Below are 22,531 nucleotides of genomic sequence, written 5' to 3' on the forward strand. Positions count from 1 at the left end.
GGACTGATATCAGAATCAAATGGCTTGGGCTCACCTGTCTTGCAGATTATTTCTTCACCTTAAGAGATTCTTCTCCCTACCCTCAACCAAAGGAGCCGTATCATTAAATCAGGTAGCAAAACATTCACATTTTCAAATTGGAGAGGCCACGCCGCTTGATAAAGAAAACATGTAGTCCCAAAGATGACTAGAGAATTCTGACAACTTCTTGGAACTCAGGCAAATTCTTATAGGCTCTAAAATGGACTGCCTTGACAACAATCATTCAAACAGTAATGCCAGGACTAGTATCCAGATTTCCAGGGTGCTAATTTCCACATTGTATACTGTTCTTTTAAAAAAACAGTATACAATGTCTCACAATAAGGAACAATTTAAATCCTCATACAGAAATAGTCATTTCAATGGGATCTATTGACACTATAATTTGCTCCATTTTTTTTCTCAGTACTTGGTATAAGGGCAAATGCATCAAAAACATTGCACCCCTCAGGTCTGTACTTCAGAGTGCACAATTCCTGTTTCAATTGCACATGCCATTAAGAAATCCAAAGTAAATAACATTATAGTAATAGATTGTTGCATTTAACTCTTTCCCCCATCCCCACTCTTTGTAAAAGTAGTAAAGGTAAAAGATATGGAACAAATTAGAGCTGGGATCAGATAATTAAAAATATTTAACAATGCCCTTTATATTATTAATTTCATAACAAAGAACCCCAAAGGAGTCCAGGTAATAAGGGGGCATACATAATTACTACTAAAAAGAGGGGAAAGATAAAATAATTGGGTTGTCAGAATACGGGATGCTTCACCTCACATAGCTATTGAAGTTGAGTTATCACTGCATTTAAAAGGAAATTAGGTAAACAAAAAAAAATTAAAGGATACAGGGAAAGAGCAGGAAAATGAGATTACAGTAGATAGTTCTGATATGGAGCTGTCCCTATAACAGGTCAGATAGGTTGACTGATCCTGTGGTGACATTTTTATGACTCTGAAAGCTACACACAATTTTCAGAAGGAGCCTTAGATCAAAGAATACAAAAATGCTATAAAATGCAAACATTGAAAATAATAATCTTTTACTCTTTAAAGGATTAAAATTTTGTATAAAACAAATTCTTCAACACGCTGCATATTCACAGCAAAAGATGCAACATTGGCATCATTCATTTCCTTTACAGAACCATAGCTTTCCCTTTCAATGTGAAATTTATTACTTTGTGCTTGGTAACAATACTAATAAAACTACCAATATCACATATCATTTACAACAGAAATAACAATTCGACACGATGGGCCGAAGGGCCTCTATCCGTGCTGTATAACAAAATCAGCAGTAGTTTCAAAAAATTCCTAGAAGCTCAAAGAAGCACCAGCACATGGAAGGAAAATAAAAGCTACAAGCTCATAACTAGGTTAAACTTCTCATCCCCCACCCGGCCTCAAAACAACTTACCGTATCATTCTTCTGATACATTTTACACAATGCACATCACATATTATACCCCTTTTCTCCAACTAAAAATGTCAAGTTAGACACAACAGGCAAGATTTTCACACTGCTCAGTAACAGAGTTTACCAGAAGTACCAGCAATAACTATGACTGTCCAATTTTATGTCAGTGATGGAGTGTGTAGTGCCCTATCCTTATGTCCAAGAAGTGGTTTAGTCAATTAACATTAAAAAAATCCTTAACTAAACTGAACTAATCCTGGCCTGCTGGTGTCAGGATTGAAAAAGTCAAAGTGCTCTTGCTAGTGGGGATAACACAGTTCTACCCACTGACAGACACAGGGGAAAAATAGCTAATTAGATTGTGGCACCCAGTTACAACCATCAAGTCCAGGCCCCGATCCCTCTTCCTTAATCTCTACAAAAATTTAGAAAAGTCATAAATGTTTACATTTTTCAGCTGTTCCCAGAAACACTGAGTTTCTTTTTTGTTGTATACTGGGATTTCAAAATTTGAAATCGCTTATAAAAATAACAACTGGTGTCAACATTTCTCAGCTTAGCTCAGTTAGTTGGACTCATTGTTGAATAAAAAAGAAAAAACTTGCATTTATGTGGAACCTTTTACAATCACAGAACATCCAAAAATGCTTCACACCCAACGAGCATAGTCACTGTTGTAATTTAGGGAAAGGCAGCAGCCAACTTGTGCACAAGGTCCCACATACAGCAATGAGATAAATCACCAATTTAACTGTATTGATGGTGTTGGTTAAAGGATAAACGTTGGCCAGGACACCAGGAGAATTACTCAGTATTTCTATGAATAGTGCCGTTGGATCTTTTACATCCACCCGAGCGTGCAGACGGGATCTCTGTTTAATGTCTCATCCGAAAGATGACACCTCTGACAGTGCAGTACTCCTAACAAAAGGTTGTGGGTTCAAGCCCTACTCCTGGACTTGAGCACAAAATAGAGAAAAGAGAGTCTGACACTTCAGTGGAGTATTGAGGGCATGCTGCATTGTCAGAGATGCTGTCTTTCAGACAAGCTATTAAACTAAGGCAAAACTCTCACCCAGTGTCCAAGCTAACATTCCACCTTCAGCCAACACCACCAAAACTGATTTCATTGGACAATTATTAACAATGTTTGTGGGACCTTGAAGTGTGCAAATTGGCTGTTGCATTGTCTCAAAATAACAGTGACTGCACTTAAAAAAGTAATCCATTGGTTGTAAACAGCTTTGGGGCATTCAGGAGGTGAAAGGCACCATATAAATGCCTTTGTTTCCTTTTCTTCTTACAATATGTACAGCAGCCTTATCTTAACATTATTTACTTTATGACTGAGGTATACTGGTAGGCTAAGATTTGTAAAAATAAATGGTACATAGACTTTCTTTTTCATGATCTTTACAGACCCACAAAGCCTACTTCTTTCAAATACTTTTGAGGCAAGCCTCCCCAGCTACTCAGTGAACCATGCAATCCCAGATTTGATCCCTAGACTGAACTGAGTTATCCGATTGAAGTCAGAGCTGCTGTACAGGTGCTATAATTGGTCTCCACACCCTTGGGTTAAGGTAAATAAAAGTCAGGCAGGAATCCTGATGCTGAAACCGCTGCTAAAAGTAAGGAGGACTCAGGAGTGACAGAATTGGGCTCTGTTGTGATGACCTCCGCAGTTGGATGCCAGGCAACATTCACTATCAAACTCGCATGAATAACGGCCACGAGAAGGCACTCATGTGTCAGCAGCCTTATTATTATAATATATTAACCCTAAAAACCTGAAGCACAAATCTGCATAAAAAAAGTTAACACTTTCCTCGTGTTACCATCCCCTTTTGTTCCTTTACTTAAATTTGGATTGCAAAGACTGGCCTGGTTGTATCAGTGCCCAAAAGAGTCAAATAAGCTGCGGCGCTCAAAGTTAACACTGGTGACCTGGGCTATTGTCTGCCTCTTTCCCACTACCAGGTCAAGAGAGCATGTTAGTTTCATATCTATCCTTGGCTGTGATGCCCTCTCAGAAACTCACCAACAATATCAAAGCTCACACATGAAGACTGGCCATTTGGATGAGATACTGGAGGATGAAATCATATGTAACCACGATCAATGCCTTCAGATGGGGAAGTGGGACAAACTTTTTCTTTTAAAATCCTATATTTTACATGCTTTTGTTTAGATTCATTAGTAATAAGGTTGCATGTGACACCGGAGTAGCTTTATTACTGTAATATTAATATTTGTTTTAGCAGTGTATAAGCTGAAAACTTAAACAAGTTACACTGGCCTAGGAAGACACTGTCATGATCACAATTAGGCTTAACCCAAATCCTATTGACAGTCCTGAAGTCCACGCTAAAAATGCTTTGTTTGCTTATTCATTGGACATCTGTTGCATCTGGGGAAGGTACCTCAGAATATAATCAGGTCATGTGTATTGTTTCTTAGATTATTTCAACCTCTTTATCAGGTAATTATTACACATTTATTAACAATTTTGTTATACTTTTTCCTGCATACTTGGACAGCACAGTTACTTTGAAAGCCTATGGACTTTTAATATTCTCCCCAGTCGAAGACTGTGACCCATCAAACAAGTTATATAGGAAAAAACATTTGGGGAAATGTAGATCACTCAAGAATAAACATGTTTGCAAAAACCGAGAATGCCTACTGCACCCGCCACTCCCTTAGGGAAAACACCTAGCCTTATTAATTAACTTCAAAATATGCAAACAGAACTTTGTTATTAAACTTTGTGTGTCAATCTCAGTTCTGCAGCTCCATCTCTATTTCTGCTGCCTCTTCTGGATCTTCACAATTCATTTCTTCAGCTATCTTCGCCTGTTCAAAATCCTCAATCTCAGCCAACTCAACAGTAGGTAAAGGAGCTCTCCAAAACTGAAATGAGTTGTATTGGCAAGACACATCATCCCAAGGTGCATTCTAGAAGGAAAATAATAATATTTATTTAAAAACAGTATCAAGGCCAATGAGTGCAAAACACCAGTCATCCAAATGCAAGAGCAGAGGACATTTGGATACATGAAGACTTTTACTATTGTATTAAGCAGCCTATGGTTTCATTCAGTATCTAATCTAGAACAAAGGGAGAGGTTAGCATTATTTATTTTTTTGAGTTGTTAGGACACAAAATGCTCTACCAGAAACAGCGATGGTAGCAGAATCTATAACAGATATTAAAAGGAAGTGGATAACTATTTGTAAAAGAAAAAAAAACCTTCGCATTAAGTTTCTTTGGTCATACCCGCTATCCATTGGCAAGCTGTTTCCTGCCCTGAAGCCCAAAACCCAAGCCATAATACTTCTCTAGAACAGACAGCAGCAGCTCATTTTAAAAAAAAATTAAACTGTAAACTTGGTTGTTAGTCACCTATTCACCCTTGATACTTTTCCCTATCAGTAGTCTGAGTGTTTGGTGTCTTCCACCCATGATGGAGAGATCCCATTTTCACTGTAGTTTTTTTGCAGAGTGTAGATTCGAGCCAGTGGAGTCACTCCAACTTTATCATCACACCTCTGATGGTGAGCTTCCACATTCCTATTATAGCACAGAAGCAGGCGACTGGTGCATCAAGTTTGTGCTTTTTTTTTCCTCCACAGGAACTGCTTAGTCTATTCTCATACTTCTTGCCCCCTACACCCTTCATTAGTCCTCTTTTTCAAGCAGCCATCTAATTCTTTTTTCTAAGGAGCTATGGACTCAGCTACAACAATGGCCTGTGGTGGAGAATTCCACATTATAACCATCACTTTGTGAGGACATTTTTTCTAACCTGTCCTTTAATTTTTTTTGAGATTATTTTAAATTTCATTACTATCTTGCCAACCAATGGAAACAATCTATTATTTAAGTTATTGCAATTGTTCATAACCGTTAAGATTCCTATTGTCATTTACAGCACAGAAACAGGCCATTTGGCCCAACAAGGGCCGAATGCTCCACACGAGCCTCCTCCCTCCCTACTTCATCTAACCCTATCAGCATATCCTTCTATTCCTTTCTCCATTATTGGGTTTATCTAGCTTCCTTTTAAATGGATCTATGCCAGTCGCCTCAACAACTACTTGTGGTAGCGAGTGTCACATTCTAACCACTCTCTGGGTAAAGAAGTTTCTCCTGAATTCCCTATTGATTTATTAGTGACTATCTTAAATTTACGGCCCCTAGTTCTGGTCTCCCCCGCAAGTGGAAACATCTTCTCTACGTCTGCCCTATCAAACCATTTCATAATCTTAAAGACTTCCATCAGGTCACCCCTCAGTCTTCACTTTTCTAGAGAAAAGAGCCCCAGCCTGTTCAATCTTTTTAGGTACAGCCTCTCAGTTCTGGCATTGTCCTAGTAAATCGTTTTTGCACCTTTTCCAGTACCTCTGTACTCCAAGTGTGGTTTAACCAAGGTTCTATACAAGTTTCACATAACTTCTCTGCTTTTCAATTCTATCCCTCTAGAAATGAATCCCAGTTCTTAGTTCGTTTTTTAAAAAGAAATGGCCTTATTGACCCGCATCACTACTTTTAATGATTTGTTTATCTGTACCCCCAGGTTCCTCTGCTCCTCTACCCCATTTAGACTCTTATTTTCCGAGGAGCATGCGGCCTCCTTATTCTTCCTAGCAAAATGTACCACCTCATACTAATCGATATTGAAATTCATTTGCCTATTACACGCCCATTCTGCAAGTTTATTAATGGCTTCCTGCATTTTGTCGCAGTCATCTTCAGTATTAACTATACCTCCCAATTTGGTGTCATCCACAAATTTTGAAATTGTACTTCCGATTCCCGAGTCCAAATCGTTTATGTGAATAGTGAAGAACAATGGTCCCAGCATCGATCCTTGTGAAACACAACTCCCCTTCCCTGCCTTTTGCCAGTCTGAGTAACTACTTTTAACCCATACTCTGTTTTCTGTTTTATAGCCAGCTTGCTATCCATTCTGCTACTTGTCCCCTGGCTCCACATACTCTGACCTTAGTCATGAGTCCACTATGCAGTACCTTATCGAAGGCCTTTTGAAAATCCAAATATATTACATCTACGACATTACTCATATCTACCCTTTCTGTTACTTCTTCAAAGAATTCAATAAGGTTGGTCAAACAGGACCTTCCCTTTTGAAATCCGTGCTGACTATTCTTTATTATATTTTCAGTTTCTAGATTTTTTTAAATTACATCTTTGAGTAAAGATTCCATTATCTTTCCTACCACTGACATTAAGCTAATTGGTCTTTAATTCCCTGGACTTGTTCTATCTCCCTAATGAATTTTTATATGTGTAATAGTGCCTCTGCTATCTCTTCCCTAACTTTTTTTAATATGCGTGGATGCAATCCATCCGGACCAAGGGTTTATTCTCTCTAAGTTTGATTAGTTTATCAATTATCTTCCCTCTTTTTATCTTAAATATCTTTATATCTTTTTTGATCTCTTCTTCTAATGTCATGCCCACCATGGTAATCTCCCTGGTAAATACTGAGGCAAAGTAATTATTCAATATATCTCCCATTTCGCTGTCATTACCTGTGAGTTTATCTTGTGCAATCCTTCGAGGCCCTATCCCTATCCTGATATTTCTTTTGTTAGTTATGTGTCTGTAGAATACTTTTACTATTTCTTTTCATATTCCTTGATAATTTAATTTCGTAGTCTGCCATGTGGGACCAAAAGCCTTGCTAAAATCCATGTAGACTACATCAAATGCACTACCCTCATTGACCCTCCTTGTTACTTCCTCAAAAAATTCAATCAAGTTCGTCAGACACGACCTTCCCTTAACAAATCCATGCTGACTGTCCTTGACTAACCCATGCCTTTCTAAATGACGATTTATCAATTCCAATAATTTGCCCACTATTGAGGTTAGACTGATTGGCCGATAATTACTCTGTCTATCCCGGTCTCCCTTCTTAACAAACTGTCTCTCTTCTTAAATCTCATGAGATTTACCATAAAATGGATTCAAGTCTACCTTGCTGCTGGAAAGTTATCATGCACGAATGACCGGCCCTGCCCGCAAGAATTGCACATTTCTGGCCTCGGGTTACCGAGTGTGGTGGGCAATGGCCAACCTCTAATTAAGCACTAGTTGTCTTGACTGTTTTAAATTACTACTTAATCTAATAACACAGTGATCGAAAAAACGCCATGTAAAGCCATGCCAAGCAAGGTACCTGGAATCAGAAAATGTTCCTATTACCGGGACTAACATGCATCACTTTGATAAATGCAAAAAAAAGCTGATCATTTTAACATGTTACAAAATTGCATATTAAGGTTAGAGCAAGTGATTTGGCACGGTATGACATGACTCAACAACAATTTGCATTTATGTAGCACTATTAGAGTAAAAAAAAATTCCATGGTGCTTCACAGAAGCGTAATCAGACAAAAATCAACACTAAGCCGAAGATTTTAAAAGGTGGATTTTAAAGGAGAGAGGTGGAAAGGAAAAACACAAACAAAGACTTGAATTTATATCGCGCATTTCATGACCTCAGGACTTCCCAAAATGCTTTCCAGCCAATGAAGTACTTTTGAAGCGTAGTCACTGTTGTAATGTAAGAAATGCGGCAGCCAATTTGCACACAGCAATGTCCCACAAACAGCAATGTGATAATGACCAGATAATCTTTTTTTAGTGTTGCTGGTTGAGGGATAACGTTGGCCAGGAGTGGAGAGATATAGGAAAGGAATTCTAGAGTATAGGGGCTAGATGGATGAGGGCATGGCTACCAATGTTGTGGCAGAGGGATTTTGGGATGCGCATGTGGCTAGAGTTGGAGGATGTTGCCAAGGAGCAACATGTGGATGAGGAAGTGGATCAAGGAATAATCCTTGGGGGATTCCAGAGGTAATGTTGCAGGGGTGGGAAGAGAAGTCATTGCTGGAAATATTTTGGCTACGGTTGGCCAGGCAAGAAAGAAACTGAGTGAGGGCAGTACAACTGAGCTGGACGTTGGCAGAGGATAATATGACCAACCATGTCAAAGGCTACAGAGAGATTAAGAAAGGATAGTGTCACAGACGATGTCATTTGTGACTTTTATTAGGGCTGTTGCAATGCTTCTACATTAACAGGCAGCAAAATTGAGCAGGTCTGAATGATAAATTACCCTAATTAATTAACTACAGTCCTACGGTAGCACCACTACTAACGGTGCGAGCCGAGTCCTGAAGGACATAGCTGCCAGTCTGGGCCTGCGGCAGGTGGTGAGCGAACCAACACGAGGGAAAAACTTACTTGACCTTGTCCTCACCAATCTACCTGTCGCAAATGCATCTGTCCATGACAGTATTGGTAGGAGTGATCACCGCACAGTCCTTGTGGAGACCAAATCCCGTCTTCGCACTTAGGACACCATCCAACGTGTTGTGTGGCACTACCACCGTGCTAAATGGGATAGATTCAGAACAGATCTAGCAGCTCAAAACTGGGCATCCATGAGGTGCTGTGGGCCATCAGCAGCAGCAGAACTGTATTCCAGCACAATCTGTAACCTCATGACCCGGCATATTCCTCACTCTGCTTTTACCAACAAGCCAAGGGATCAACCCTGGTTCAATGAAGAGTGTAGAAGAGTATGCCAGGAGCAGCACCAGGCGTACCGAAAAACGAGATGCCAACCTGGTGAAGCTACAACTCAGGACTACATGCATGCTAAACAGCGGAAGCAACAGGCTATAAGCAGAGCAAAGCGATTCCACAACCAACGGATCAGATCAAAGCTCTGCAGTCCTGCCACATCCAGTCGTGAATGGTGGTGGACAATTAAACAACTAACGGGAGGAGGAGGCTCTGCAAACATCCCCATCCTCAATGATGGCGGAGTCCAGCACGTGAGTGCAAAAGGCAAGGCTGAAGCATTTGCAACCATCTTCAGCTAGAAGTGCCGAGTGGACGATCCATCTCGGCCTCTTCCCGATATCCCCACCATCACAGAAGCCAGTCTTCGGCCAATTCGATTCACTACACGTGATATCAAGAAACGGCTGAGTGCACTGGAGACAGCAAAGGCTATGGGCCCCGACAACATCCCGGCTGTAGTGCTGAAGATTTGTGCTCCAGAACTAGCTGCGCCTCTAGCCAAACTGTTCCAGTACAGCTACAACACTGGCATCTACCCGACAATGTGGAAAATTGCCCAGGTATGTCCTGTCCACAAAAAGCAGGACAAATCCAATCTGGCCAATTACCGCCCCATCAGTCTACTCTCAATCATCAGCTAAGTGATGGAAGGTGTCGTCGACAGTGCTGTCAAGCGGCACTTACTCACCAATAACCTGCTCACCGATGCGCAGTTTGGGTTCCGCCAGGACCACTCGGCACCAGACCTCATTACAGCCTTGGTCGAAGCATGGACAAAAGAGCTGAATTTCAGAGGTGAGGTGAGAGCGACTGCCCTTGACATCAAGGCAGCATTTGACCAAGTGTGGCACCAAGGAGCCCGAGTAAAATTGAAGTCAATGGGAATCAGGGGGAAAACTCTCCAGTGGCTGAAGTCATACCTAGCACAAAGGAAGATGGTAGTGGTTGTTGGAGACCAATCATCTCAGCCCCAGGGCATTGCTACAGGTGTTCCTCAGGGCAGTGTCCTAGGCCCAACCATCTTCAGCTGCTTCATCAATGACCTTGCCTCCATCATAAGGTCAGAAATGGGGATGTTCGCTGATGATTGCAGTGTTCAGTTCCATTCGCAACCCCTCAAATAACGAAGCAGCCCAAGCCCGCATGCAGCAAGACCTGGACAACATCCAGGCTTGGGCTCATAAGTGGCAAGTAACATTCGCGCCGGACAATGACTACCTCCCCTTGACATTCAATGGCATTACCATCGCCGAATCCGCCACCATCAACATCCTGGGGGTCACCATTGAACAGAAACTTAACTGGACCAGCCATATAAATACTGTGGCTACAAGAGCAGGTTAGAGGCTGGGTATTCTGTGGCGAGTGACTCACCTCCTGACTCCCCAAAGCCTTTCCACCATCTACAAGGCACAAGTCAGGAGTGTGATGCAATACTCTCCACTTGCCTGGATGAGTGCAGCTCCAACACTCAAGAAGCTCAACACCATCCAGGACAAAGCAGCCCGCTTGATTGGCACCCCATCCACCACCCTAAACATTCACTCCTTTCACCACCGGCGCACTGTGGCTGCAGTGTGTACCATCCACAGGATGCACTGCAGCAATTCGCCAAGGCTTCTTCGACAGCACCTCCCAAACCTGTGACCTCTACCACCTAGAAGGACAAGGGCAGCAGGCATATGGGAACAACACCACCTGCACGTTCCCCTCCAAGTCACACACCATCCCGACTTGGAAATATATCGCCGTTCCTTCATCGTTGCTGGGTCAAAATCCTGGAACTCCCTTCCTAACAGCACTGTGGGAGAACCTTCACCACAAGGACTGCAGCAGTTCAAGGCGGCGGCTCACCACCACCTTATCAAGGGCAATTAGGGATGGGTAATAAATGCCGGCCTCGCCAGCGACGCCCACATCCCATGAACAAATAAAAAAAAACTCTTGTAAAATCATAGAATGACATCGAATTTACAACACAAAAACAGGTCATTTGGCCCAATTGGTCTATCCCAGTGTTTATGCTCCACACGAGCCTCCTCCCACCCATCTTCATCTAACCCTATCAGCATACCCTTCTATTCCTTTCTCCCTCATGTGCTTATCTAGCGTCCCCTTAAATGCATTTATGCTATTCGCCTCATCTACTCCTTGTGGCAGCAAGTTCCGCATCCTCACCACTCTTTGGGTAAAGAAGTTTTTCCTGAATTCCCTATTAGATTTATTGGTGACTATCTTATTTTTATGGTATAGTTTTGGTCTCCCCCACAAGTGGAAACATCTCTACATCTAGCCTATCAAACCCCTTCATAATTTTAAAGATCTCTATCAGGTCACCCCTCGGCCTTCTCTTTGCGAGAGAAAAGATTCCCAGCCTACTTAGTCTTTCCTGATAAATATATCCTCTCAATTCTGGTATCATACTTGTAAATCTTGTTTGCACCTTCTACAGTGCCTCTATCTCTTTTTAATAACGTGGAGACCAGAACTATACACAGTGCTCCAAGTATGCGGCCTTCTTATTCTTCCTACCAAAATGTAACACCTCACACTTACGTATATTGAAATTCATTTACCAATAATTAATCTGCATTAGCAAATAAAAAGGAAATGATATCGTACTGCAATGACCAATTCCACTCAAATACCACCAAAGGAGTCATTCTAACCCCCCCCAAACCAAACCAACCCCCCCCCCCAAACCAAACCAACAAAACCAAACCAATCCCCCCCCAAACGAAACCATCCCCCACCCCCCCAAACCAAACCATCCCCAATCCCCACCCCCCCAAACCAAACCATCCCCAATCCGCACCCCCCCAAACCAAACCATCCCCATCCCCCCAAACCAAACCATCCCCAATCCCAAAGCAAACCATCCCCCACCCCCCCCAAACCAAACCATCCCCCACCCCCCCAAACCAAACCATCCCCCACCCCCCAAACCAAACCATCCCCCACAAACCAAACCATCCCCCACCCCCCCCAAACCAAACCATCCCCCACTCCCCCCCAAACCAAACCATCCCCCACTCCCCCCCAAACCAAACCATCCCCCACTCCCCCCCAAACCAAACCATCCCCAATCCCCACCCCCCCAAACCAAACCATCCCCAATCCCCACCCCCCCAAACCAAACCATCCCCAATCCCCACCCCCCCAAACCAAACCATCCCCAATCCCCACCCCCCCAAACCAAACCATCCCCAATCCCCACCCCCCCAAACCAAACCATCCCCAATCCCCACCCCCCCAAACCAAACCATCCCCAATCCCCACCCCCCCAAACCAAACCATCCCCAATCCCCACCCCCCCAAACCATCCCCAATCCCCACCCCCCCAAACCAAACCATCCCCCACCCCCCCAAACCAAACCATCCCCCACCCCCCCAAACCAAACCATCCCCCACCCCCCCAAACCAAACCATCCCCCACCCCCCCAAACCAAACCATCCCCCACCCCCCCAAACCAAACCATCCCCCACCCCCCCAAACCAAACCATCCCCCACCCCCCCAAACCAAACCATCCCCCACCCCCCCAAACCAAACCATCCCCCAAACCAAACCATCCCCCACCCCCAAACCAAACCATCCCCCAAACCAAACCATCCCCCAAACCAAACCATCCCCCACCCCCAAACCAAACCATCCCCCACCCCCAAACCAAACCATCCCCCACCCCCCCAAACCAAACCATCCCCCACCCCCCCAAACCAAACCATCCCCCACCCCCCCCAAACCAAACCATCCCAATCCCCAAACCAAACCATCCCCCACCCCCCCAAACCAAACCATCCCCCACCCCCCCAAACCAAACCATCCCCCACCCCCCCCAAACCAAACCATCCCCCACCCCCCCCAAACCAAACCATCCCCCACCCCCCCCAAACCAAACCATCCCCCACCCCCCCCAAACCAAACCATCCCCCACCCCCCCCAAACCAAACCATCCCCCACCCCCCCCAAACCAAACCATCCCCCACCCCCCCCAAACCAAACCATCCCCCACCCCCCCCAAACCAAACCATCCCCCACCCCCCCCAAACCAAACCATCCCCCACCCCCCCCAAACCAAACCATCCCCCACCCCCCCCAAACCAAACCATCCCCCACCCCCCCCAAACCAAACCATCCCCCACCCCCCCCAAACCAAACCATCCCCCACCCCCCCCAAACCAAACCATCCCCCACCCCCCCCAAACCAAACCATCCCCAATCCCCACCCCCCCAAACCAAACCATCCCCAATCCCCACCCCCCCCAAACCAAACCATCCCCAATCCCCACCCCCCCAAACCAAACCATCCCCAATCCCCACCCCCCCAAACCAAACCATCCCCAATCCCCACCCCCACCCACAACAGCAAAAAAAATTACGGACGGAAGTAGAATTGCTTACAAACAAACGTGTCCCCAACAGCTAATTACCTCTGGCGGCCCGACTCTCCGCGCAGTCCCAATAAGGCTGATGTTACCGTTGGGACCGGTGCCCCGCGGCCCCGCCGCCCCCGCCCCCGGTGACCAGGTGTCTCCGCACGCGCTCCGGTCCCGGGGCGGGGGGGCCGCGCGCCTCGCGCTCTCCACCCTCTTGCAGTCGGGCCCCTGCAGCCTGCCCGGATCCTGCTCCACCGCCTGCAGCTTCCTCTTGGCGCTACTGATCAGGGGGGTCACACTCCTGCAATCTACAAATATCGAAATAAACCGTTTGTTCGGTTGGTAATACGACAGGATATCCTCAGCTTTCCTCTTCGACATCAGCCGCTTAAAGTCGTGCTTCGCCACACCGACCACCAAATTCAAACCTCCCCCCACGCCTTCTGCCGCGACCTTTGAACCAAAGCTTTTGCAGGACGCTTGCTTGTCGCAACAATAAACAAAAAAAAAAATATTGTACCGCCCTCCAGAGATTGGAGGCTCAAATTGCAGAGAAACGGAAAAGTAAATATCAAAGGAAGTAACTCGAGGAATCTTACAACTTAGAGCAGAGGAGGCTGAGGGGGGACATGATTGAGGTGTACAAAATTATGAGGGGCACAGATAGGATGGATACTAAGGAGCTTTTTCCCTTCGTTGAGGGTTCTATAACGAGGGGACATAGATTCAAGGTAAAAGGTGGGAGGTTTAGAGGGGATTTGAGAAAGAACTTTTTCACCCAGAGGGTGGTTGGAGTCTGGAACTCACTGCCTGAAAGGGTTGTGGAGGCAGGAACCCTCACAACATTCAAGAAGCATTTGGATGAGCACTTGAAATGCCATAGCATACAAGGCTACGGACCAAATGCTGGAATATGGGATTAGAGTAGACAGGGCTGATGGCCGGCGCGGACACGATGGGCCGAAGGGCCTCTATCCGTGCTGTATAACTCTATGACTCTATAACACCAGGTTATAGTCCAACAGTTTTATTTGAAAATCACAAGCTTTCGGAGCTTACCTCCTTCGTTAGGATTGTGTCATACTATTCAAGTGTGTATTTCTCAAGATAGAACGATGTGTAACAGACATTCAGACCTCCCCCCATACACACACACAAAGTTTAAAACAATTCTGATGTTACTGTAAAGTTGGGAGTTTTTTTTAAGAGATTTGCCAGGAAATGATATGAATTATTTAGCAAGGTCTGTTGGATGTTTTGGAAAGTTTGGAAAATCTGAACATCGTTTAGATTTTCAAAACCTGATCATTCTAGTTTTGTGTAAATCAATTTAAAAAGCATCAGTCGGAACGACTTTTTTTTGTGGAAATCAGGCTGAAGAAAAATGATAGATACGTACTTCAGGCAGAGTTTATGATTCGTTATCCTAAGTGCATTTTAAGGTAACTTTTTGATAGACAAATTAAAATAGGAAGGTAAGTTGTGCCAAATATTGCAACAGGATATTTGCAGTCCTAAAATAAAGATAATTTGTCAATTTCCTGGGTGGTGACCCATGGGGTCGGTTGATCAGAAATAGGAAGGATAAATTATAGCACTATAATTCTGACTATATAATTGAGCAGTGATATCAGAACAAAACACAGATTAGTACAAAATTTATCCCTTCATATTTGTTGACAATCCTATATTCTGATTATCTCCTGACTATCAATACCTTTACGTAGCTGGTTACCAACTTGAGAAACAGTAATGTCATCTTTGCAAAGGAATTCCTGATTCATATTCAAATTCTGACTTAATTTCTTTCCACTTTTTTTTTGGACTGTATAATTTAAGAGCATAGCCAGCACATCTCCAGCAATGGCTTCTTTTCCCACTTCCAGATTCTCCCAAGGTTCTGTCCTTGGCTTCTTCCTCTTCCTCATCTACATGCTACCCTTCAGTAATATTATCTGCAGGCACAGATTTAGCTTTCAGAATTAGAGCTGATGACACCCAGTTCTACCTCTCCACCACCTCTCCCAATCCTACAATACCTCCACAGACTGCATGTCAACATCAAATCATGGATGAGCCAGAATTTTTTCCAACTTAATTTCAGGAAGATTGAAGCCATAATTTTCAGTCCCCACCATATACTATAATCTCTTGGCATTGATTCCAATCACACTCACTTAGACTTAATCAGCCCGTCCAATACCTTGGCTTCCAGTTCAACTCACTCAGTTTTAAACCCCATAACATATCCATCACCAAGATCATCCCTATTTCCACATGCACAACCCTAATGCCCACCTGACTTTAGCCCCTCTACTGCTGAACCCCTTACTGCTGCTTTTGGCATCTCTAGACTTGATTATTCACAAGATCACAAGTTAATTATAGATGAGAACGTTGATTTGGTCCATCTGAGTTCATCCAGAAAGACTTAACAATTATATGCTGCAATGGGAAGAATGTAAAGTGATTCCAGGGTTTTTGCCTCTAGTACTTTAACTGAAAGTCCATTCCATCTATTGATCACTCTCTGGGGTAGATTTTGACTTTGTGCGATAGTGTAAAACGGGTGAAAGCGAATCAACGGCCTGTTTTACATCTCTCCCGATTTTTATTTCATGCAGTCTGGGTGCAGGAAGGCCACCTAGTGTCCTGGGTGTACGTTTCTTAAAGGGACAGAGTGCAATTTTCGGTTGCAGGAAGATGGAAGTTCATTTTCATTGTGAAGATTGAACAAATGAGAAAAGTATAATCATGATAATACTTTATACTTAAATCAGTAGTGTAGGGTATAAAGAAGGAAATTTCAGACATGGATATTAATAAAATATTTTATTGGAATTCATTATTACTATGTCATTTGGTAAAACTGATTTACAGAAATGGAGTTACTCCAATGGGCATCTGCACTGTGCTGTTTATTTGCAAATATTGGTCCAAAATACTGTACTTTGAATAGTGTCCATAGTGGGAAAATAAAACAAGTATCTGCAAATAATAGAAAGCCATCGAGGCAGGTGCAGTGTCTGTACATTTTGCTGAACAAGGCTGTCACAATATGTCTTTTTTTATTAGTACAAGTTTTTTAAAACAATATGATAATTGTTATATTATGAAACGTAATTCCCATCTCTTTTCCTGGAAACACATTACTTAAGTAAAAGGGTGTTATTATAGTCTTCATAATCTATTTTCTATTCGTCTGTGTTTTGTTACTGTAGTAGAAAAACAGATGGGGTGGTTATCATAAGTTCAATACTTAATGATACACTGGCAGATTGTGACGACCCTAATGCCAAAATGATGTAAACACTACCTGTACTGATGGGACAACCACACATGCCAATAAAAAATTGTAAACCATACTTTCCATTTCCAAAAGTTACTACTTTAATAAGGATTTTTCAATAGTATTATTAACAATTTCAGCAGATTAAAACTATTCAAAAATTGGTGGAAATAAAAATTCTGGAATGAAATACAATAGGATTGATTTTCTGATATTGAAGGTGCTGGCAATTTGTTAATGGATAACTAACCTTTCAAGTTAAGAAACTGCTTGTTGAACATAGGACACTGAAAATGCTGGAAGCGTTTCGAAGATATCAAAGGAATCAAATGGACTTTAGGATTAAATAGTTTTTATCTACTGAAATTAACATTGGTATGAAATGATTTAAACAGTAATGTACATTTATGTGTACTAAGAATCAGAGGACAGACCAGGTGGCTAAAGATAAAGCAACTGGTCAAGTTCTTCAATTGGCCAACATGTTCTCAGTTTCCCAATCCTGTACAGAACTATGTATTTATTTCTATTTGATCATACCTTTTTATACTCTAGACTGTATTTTAGTGCAGGTCTTTATCAAATAGGTGAGATATGAGTTGAGTTGTTATGTTACCGGTGGAAATATTAACCATCCTTACTATAAATTACTAACAAAGAGATATTTTCAAACCGTTACAGTACTTGTTTAAATAAAACTGAACAAAAATGTAAAGGTACATGTAAAATTTAAATTAGAAACAATGGCTTTGTTTAAAAGCCTCTATCAATGGAGGCAAGTAACAGTGCTGAGAGATGAAGCTAATCCAAAGAACATGCCTTGAATTGTGTCTGTTTAAATAGAGGTTTACAGAATTACTAAACCACTAAGTTTTTTACAAAAATTTCCCATGTAACATTTTACTTTTATATTGTGATTGCGCCTTGGTTGGACATTATCCTTGAAAATGCAATTAAACAAGGAATTCATTGGCCATAACAATAATGTAATTTCATTTTGAAGTCAAATTAATTCTTAAATTGTTTCTAGCTTTGTTAACTTGTTTTGGAGCAATGTAATCCAGAGTAGACTGAGCCCCTGGGGGAGATGAGGGGAGAGAGATGTTTTTAACCCGTTCACTGGCACAAACCTATATTTAAGTTTAGATAGGCACCATCTTCATGAAAAGCATTTGGCAAATATCTTTGTTTGGAAAAGGAGCATAGTCATAATAGCTTTGCATCAAACAAAAGTAATGCTATTTACCTAATTTCATTGTGCTTGCAGACAAAAAAAAGTTTTGCAAAACAAGGCTCGCCAGACAAAATTAGTTTATAATTTTGTTTGCCATGCTAATTTTTGTTGTTTAAAGAATAACATTTCACAACCTTCATGAATGAAATGGCTGCAATTCAATTAGAATTTTAGCTAAATAAGAAGAATTATAAAATTTCTGCAATTAATAGACAAAAGCAACACTCAGATTCAACCTCACATCCAAAACTGAAAATATGTGTGCCTGAAGGACTATGCAGTATACCTGTGGTATATAATTATATTATGCTGAGATCCACCAGGCTAAGAAAGTGGTTACTGGTGGTCCAATGCATAGCTGGGGGGAAATACATTAATGGAACAATAAATGACATTTTCTAGTGTTGCTAGCACTGAAAAGTAAACAAAGTTGAAATAAAACTTGTCAAAAGCTTACATGTAACAAATCCTATTGAAGCCTTTGAAAGTAGTGGAAGCTCTGGCAAGCTATGAATGGTAGAAAACGTATTTGCATCTGCAATTCCTCACACACTAAATTAACCATCTTAACTGTTCTGCTGTGAGGATATGTGAAGGTACAGACAAGTTGTGCCATTTTGATACACCTTCTAGCAGCCAGTTAATAAGCAGCTTTCCTAAAGGCTTGGAAGCATATCCCTACCTCTCATCTTCCCCAGGGGTGGTGTGCGAGACTCGAGAGGAAAATAATGGGAGGAAACTAATAAATTTCCCCCCTGAAAAGTAACTGTGATCTGCAACCAAACTTGGGTTTGTTTGCTTGGACTGCAACAAAAGTAAGACTAAAGGAAGCAGTCTATTATGGGAAGGCCAATGATTGAGTCCAATCCCACCAGAACAGAAATGTGCCTCTCTTTACAGCAAGATACACGTATTCCAAAGAGGGGGAGAAGAAAAGGGGAAATCTGAACAAATGCTTTTTTAAAGTCAGTCACTGACATTATATTGAAGTTAACACTACTGTTATGATAACCAACCTAGTGCTAGTTTTAATTACTTTTTAAATTAACTACGTAGAAGGCAGACTGATTGTGATAGAAGTCTTCAGTAAGGTTTGTATTTTTTTCTAGTATGGGAGAACAAGAAGTAATGGCTAACGATTTTCAATCTAATTTTAGGATTATTTCCCACAGAAAAATGACAAAAAATCTCCCAGAATGTTTAGAAACACTCTGGCAAGTCAACAGGTATGTTGATTTCTTTGAACTACTGTCTTGGAAGTCATAAAATAACTTCCTAATACTGCTGTTTTTCTTCAGAATTCCCAGTTGCATTAGCAAATTACAAAGTACCTATCAATCAATAAGTAAAATTGAAACTTCCACTAAAGTATCTGATTGTGTTCATACTGCAAACATTGCACATCAAGTTGCACCTGTATTTGTTTACTCTTAGACAGGCCTTTGATACTAGTATATATATTTTTTAAAATGTTTGCATTTACAGTGAATTATCTTCATATGCCCAGTAGATTCCAGGTTAAGTAGCAGAAATTCTGAATAATCCAGTGAGTGTCAAGGTCTTAAAATTATGATTTTTAAAAAGTTCAGTTTTGTTTTATTGCAACTAGATTTTTTTAATGGGTAATAATACCGTAAAATGATGCCACTTGAAAATAGGCAGTCTGCGGATTTCCCACGTGCATTTGACAATATGTAAAGTTTTGCATTATAGGCATGGTACTGACTAGTGCAAGGCATTTTTTTAAATTAAAAGTTACTGGGAAACCTCCTACAAACTCTACACAAAATATCTAATCACCAATAATCAATATTATACTGTACTCACAACACGCATGTATAAGTAATCAGAAAATACACAGTAGTGATTGATAACTGCTTTTATCATACACAGTTCAGTTATGAGAAGACTACTCTGTCACATCCTTTGTGATAAGATGGGAATCATTAAATTATCCTGTAATGTTTGTTGAACAAAGATTATTTTACAAGTGGCACTTATTTTTTTACTGCTACATGACTTTGGAATAACATCTGTATGTCAAGTTGAGATTGTACACTCCATATACGATAATACATAGGCTGCAACGTGGTTCATGAGAATGCATCAAGGGTTCAAGATAATACCGCAAAGCTTGAACTATCAATAAAGTCCTGAAATACTTTATGTTCTCGAAACACCCTCCAGCCTGTGTGTTTCTATAGATATGAAGTTTGTGAGGATGGTTTTATTCTGTTTGTCATTTATTTTTAAAGCTGATGGTGGGCATCATGATGGACAGAGATGGATGTCAGGTGCTTGCAATCAAATCACATGATTTGCATGGCCTAATACTGAGTTATATTTCACCACATGCTACAGAGGAATGTTAATGTGCATATGAGTCATCCGTTGCATACTGGTGAAAAGTCTGAGGAATTAAGAATGTATGTATTAGCGATTTTACCAAGCCAATGCTTGTTTTGGCACTATGCAAAGCCGGATGCTAAAATAGACCCTGGTCTCATTTTTTCAAACAAAGACAAACCTGATACACTCATCATTCATTTCATTACTGCTAATAGATTTTTAAAAAATGATTCTATATAGGAAACAATACTGCACTGACATATAAATTAAATAAATGCATACTGAAAAGTTGTTTCCATACAGAACAATGGCAGCTAACAAGAGTTTTAATTTACAGTAACCACAAAGCCTAGCAGCATATAAGAATGCTAATGCTGAGGAGTCAGTCGTCAATGCAAATGCCATATTTTGAGCATTGTATATTGACAAGTGTTACAAAGTTATTTTAAGCAAATCACAGCACTGAAATGGATATCCGTAATCTAATTCAAAATGCAGTGTTACTCCCCATTTGCAGCTTTCATAAAAGCACTTAGTAAAAGTGAAAAAACTTCTTCAGCTGTAACTGCTAAAGGTATTTAGCTAAATTAACTTCACACAAAATATTCAACAAGCTCAATGTCCACTGAAAACTGTCAGCTTTCATTATCGTTCCTACTTATAAGATGTGAAAATACATAATGATGGTTGTACAAAACAGTTGCCCAATATACCAAGATTCAGAACTTATGGAGTGAGTGGGTGTGTGAGCATGGGGGGGAGGGGGAACTTATTAAATAATTATAAGAATTATGAAGTGTAGGAAACAAATTGGCTTGATAGGCAGTGGTCAGCTAGATATGAGGGCACAACAGTAGCTAAAAACCAGACAAGGGTATTTTGCATACAGCTGACACCTTGGTAACTTCAGCAGTTGGCAAATAAATCTCAGGCACTATTTTCTCTTTTTTTCTCTCTCTTCTCCGACTTTGCTCTTTTTGCCAATCATATGGATCATTCTTTATTTCATTGCACATTTCTGGTTGTCCAAAAAACTGCTGAAACAGTTTGGAATTCCTGAAGTTGATTTAAAAAGAAAAAGGCACTATTAGAGTACGGTGGTCTCTGGAGTTATTCAGATTGTCCAGACCTCTGAGTAACGCCTCTTCTTTCCCAGTTTTATATTCTACAGTCTGTTACCACAGAAGAGGTGAACATTTCCTTTCTCAACTGTTTATTGGTGGAAAGCCATTTAGAGATGGTGAGTGTGCAGGCTTTCTGGCTACAAAGAAGACACAGTCATAAAGGTATTTCAACATGGATTGGTCATTTTCTGTATATGTGGATGGTACAGAGTTGTTTTCCACCTGCAAGAGAAAATAGCATATTGATTTTATCACTGTTCAGAATTATTTCTGAAATGAATGCTAAAAAAGCATTATTCCTTTCAGATGGGAATGCAAAAATATCTGAGACTTTCCATAAAAAATGGAAATTCACCATTTTAATTTTCTGCAGAAAGGCAGCCGTTTGTCCTTTTTCTTACCCTATGGTTAAATATGTTTCTTGTCCTAAAGGTTGGAAGCCATTTCATTACAGAAACAAAAGGCATTCTGTTCTGTGCTGTTTGTGGTTTTTAATTTTTCTATTATAACTTTAGTTTCTCTCCCTCTTTTTCTTTGACCGCTATTTCCTATTTTACTCTTCAGATCTTCCCTTTTGTTTTATAGCTTTTCTTCCTATTTCCTCATTATTTTAGCTTTTTCTTACTCCCCACATTTGTTTCCACTCTTTTTTGTCCTAATTTTATTCTGTGTGGTAGAAGATTTGTTTTCCTCTCCCCAATACAAAAACACTCTGGTTCTCAGCACTTTCCATTATCCCCGTCATTCACAATACCTTCCCAGAGTTTGTGACAGACCTGAAAAGCAGAAATTAAAGATTGATATTACAGTCAGCACTCATTGACATTATTACTAATATAGTAGGGTGCACTAAATTCTTAGACCCTAATATTTTAAACCAAAATTTGAAAATACCTCAAACATATACATTAAAATAAAATAGTTAGTGGTTCAGTTTTAGTACACGGACACATCGTACAACAGTGGTCGGACTCAGAGTTACGCCACAGATTCTTGACACAATGGGCAATAAACATTTTGAATATATTTCCATTGGCGACCATTGAAGAAAAATTAGAAATTTGTTCAAGTTAA

The 22,531-nt window shown here is 41.2% G+C and overlaps 2 protein-coding genes and 1 long non-coding RNA gene across 4 annotated transcripts in view; 1 reads left to right on the plus strand and 2 right to left on the minus strand.

Moving 5' to 3' along the window:
* Positions 1-22,531, plus strand: part of LOC137321000 (uncharacterized) — a 75,383-nt gene that overhangs the window by 26,234 nt on the left and 26,618 nt on the right. The gene's annotated exons all lie outside the window — the stretch shown is intronic.
* Positions 1,069-13,932, minus strand: LOC137320996 (uncharacterized protein C9orf40-like). Its single transcript, XM_067983079.1, has 2 exons — positions 13,516-13,932; positions 1,069-4,420 (listed from the first exon to the last, which is right to left on the minus strand). The coding sequence occupies exons 1-2, from the start codon at positions 13,840-13,842 to the stop codon at positions 4,244-4,246; spliced, it is 504 nt and encodes a 167-aa protein (XP_067839180.1). The 5' UTR covers positions 13,843-13,932; the 3' UTR covers positions 1,069-4,243.
* Positions 16,279-22,531, minus strand: part of carnmt1 (carnosine N-methyltransferase 1) — a 52,224-nt gene continuing 45,971 nt past the window's right edge. For both annotated transcript variants that reach the window (XM_067983087.1, XM_067983086.1), the window contains exon 8: positions 16,279-21,679. In XM_067983087.1, coding sequence (XP_067839188.1) covers positions 21,539-21,679 — 141 coding nt within the window. In that variant the 3' untranslated portion in view covers positions 16,279-21,538. The remainder of the gene's footprint in view (positions 21,680-22,531) is intronic.

Source organism: Heptranchias perlo, chromosome 4, assembly GCF_035084215.1.
Source record: "Heptranchias perlo isolate sHepPer1 chromosome 4, sHepPer1.hap1, whole genome shotgun sequence".
Lineage (NCBI taxonomy): Eukaryota > Metazoa > Chordata > Chondrichthyes > Hexanchiformes > Hexanchidae > Heptranchias > Heptranchias perlo.

What these genes read in the sequence shown, in the direction of transcription:
- LOC137320996 (XM_067983079.1), bottom strand. Translation starts at nt 13,842, where the DNA reads ATGTCGAAGAGGAAAGCTGAGGATATCCTGTCGTATTACCAACCGAAC. An exon ending in GGAGAGTCGGGCCGCCAGAG is followed by an intron (nt 4,421 to 13,515) that starts GTAATTAGCTGT and finishes TTTTCCTTCTAG; the next exon opens with AATGCACCTTGGGATGATGT.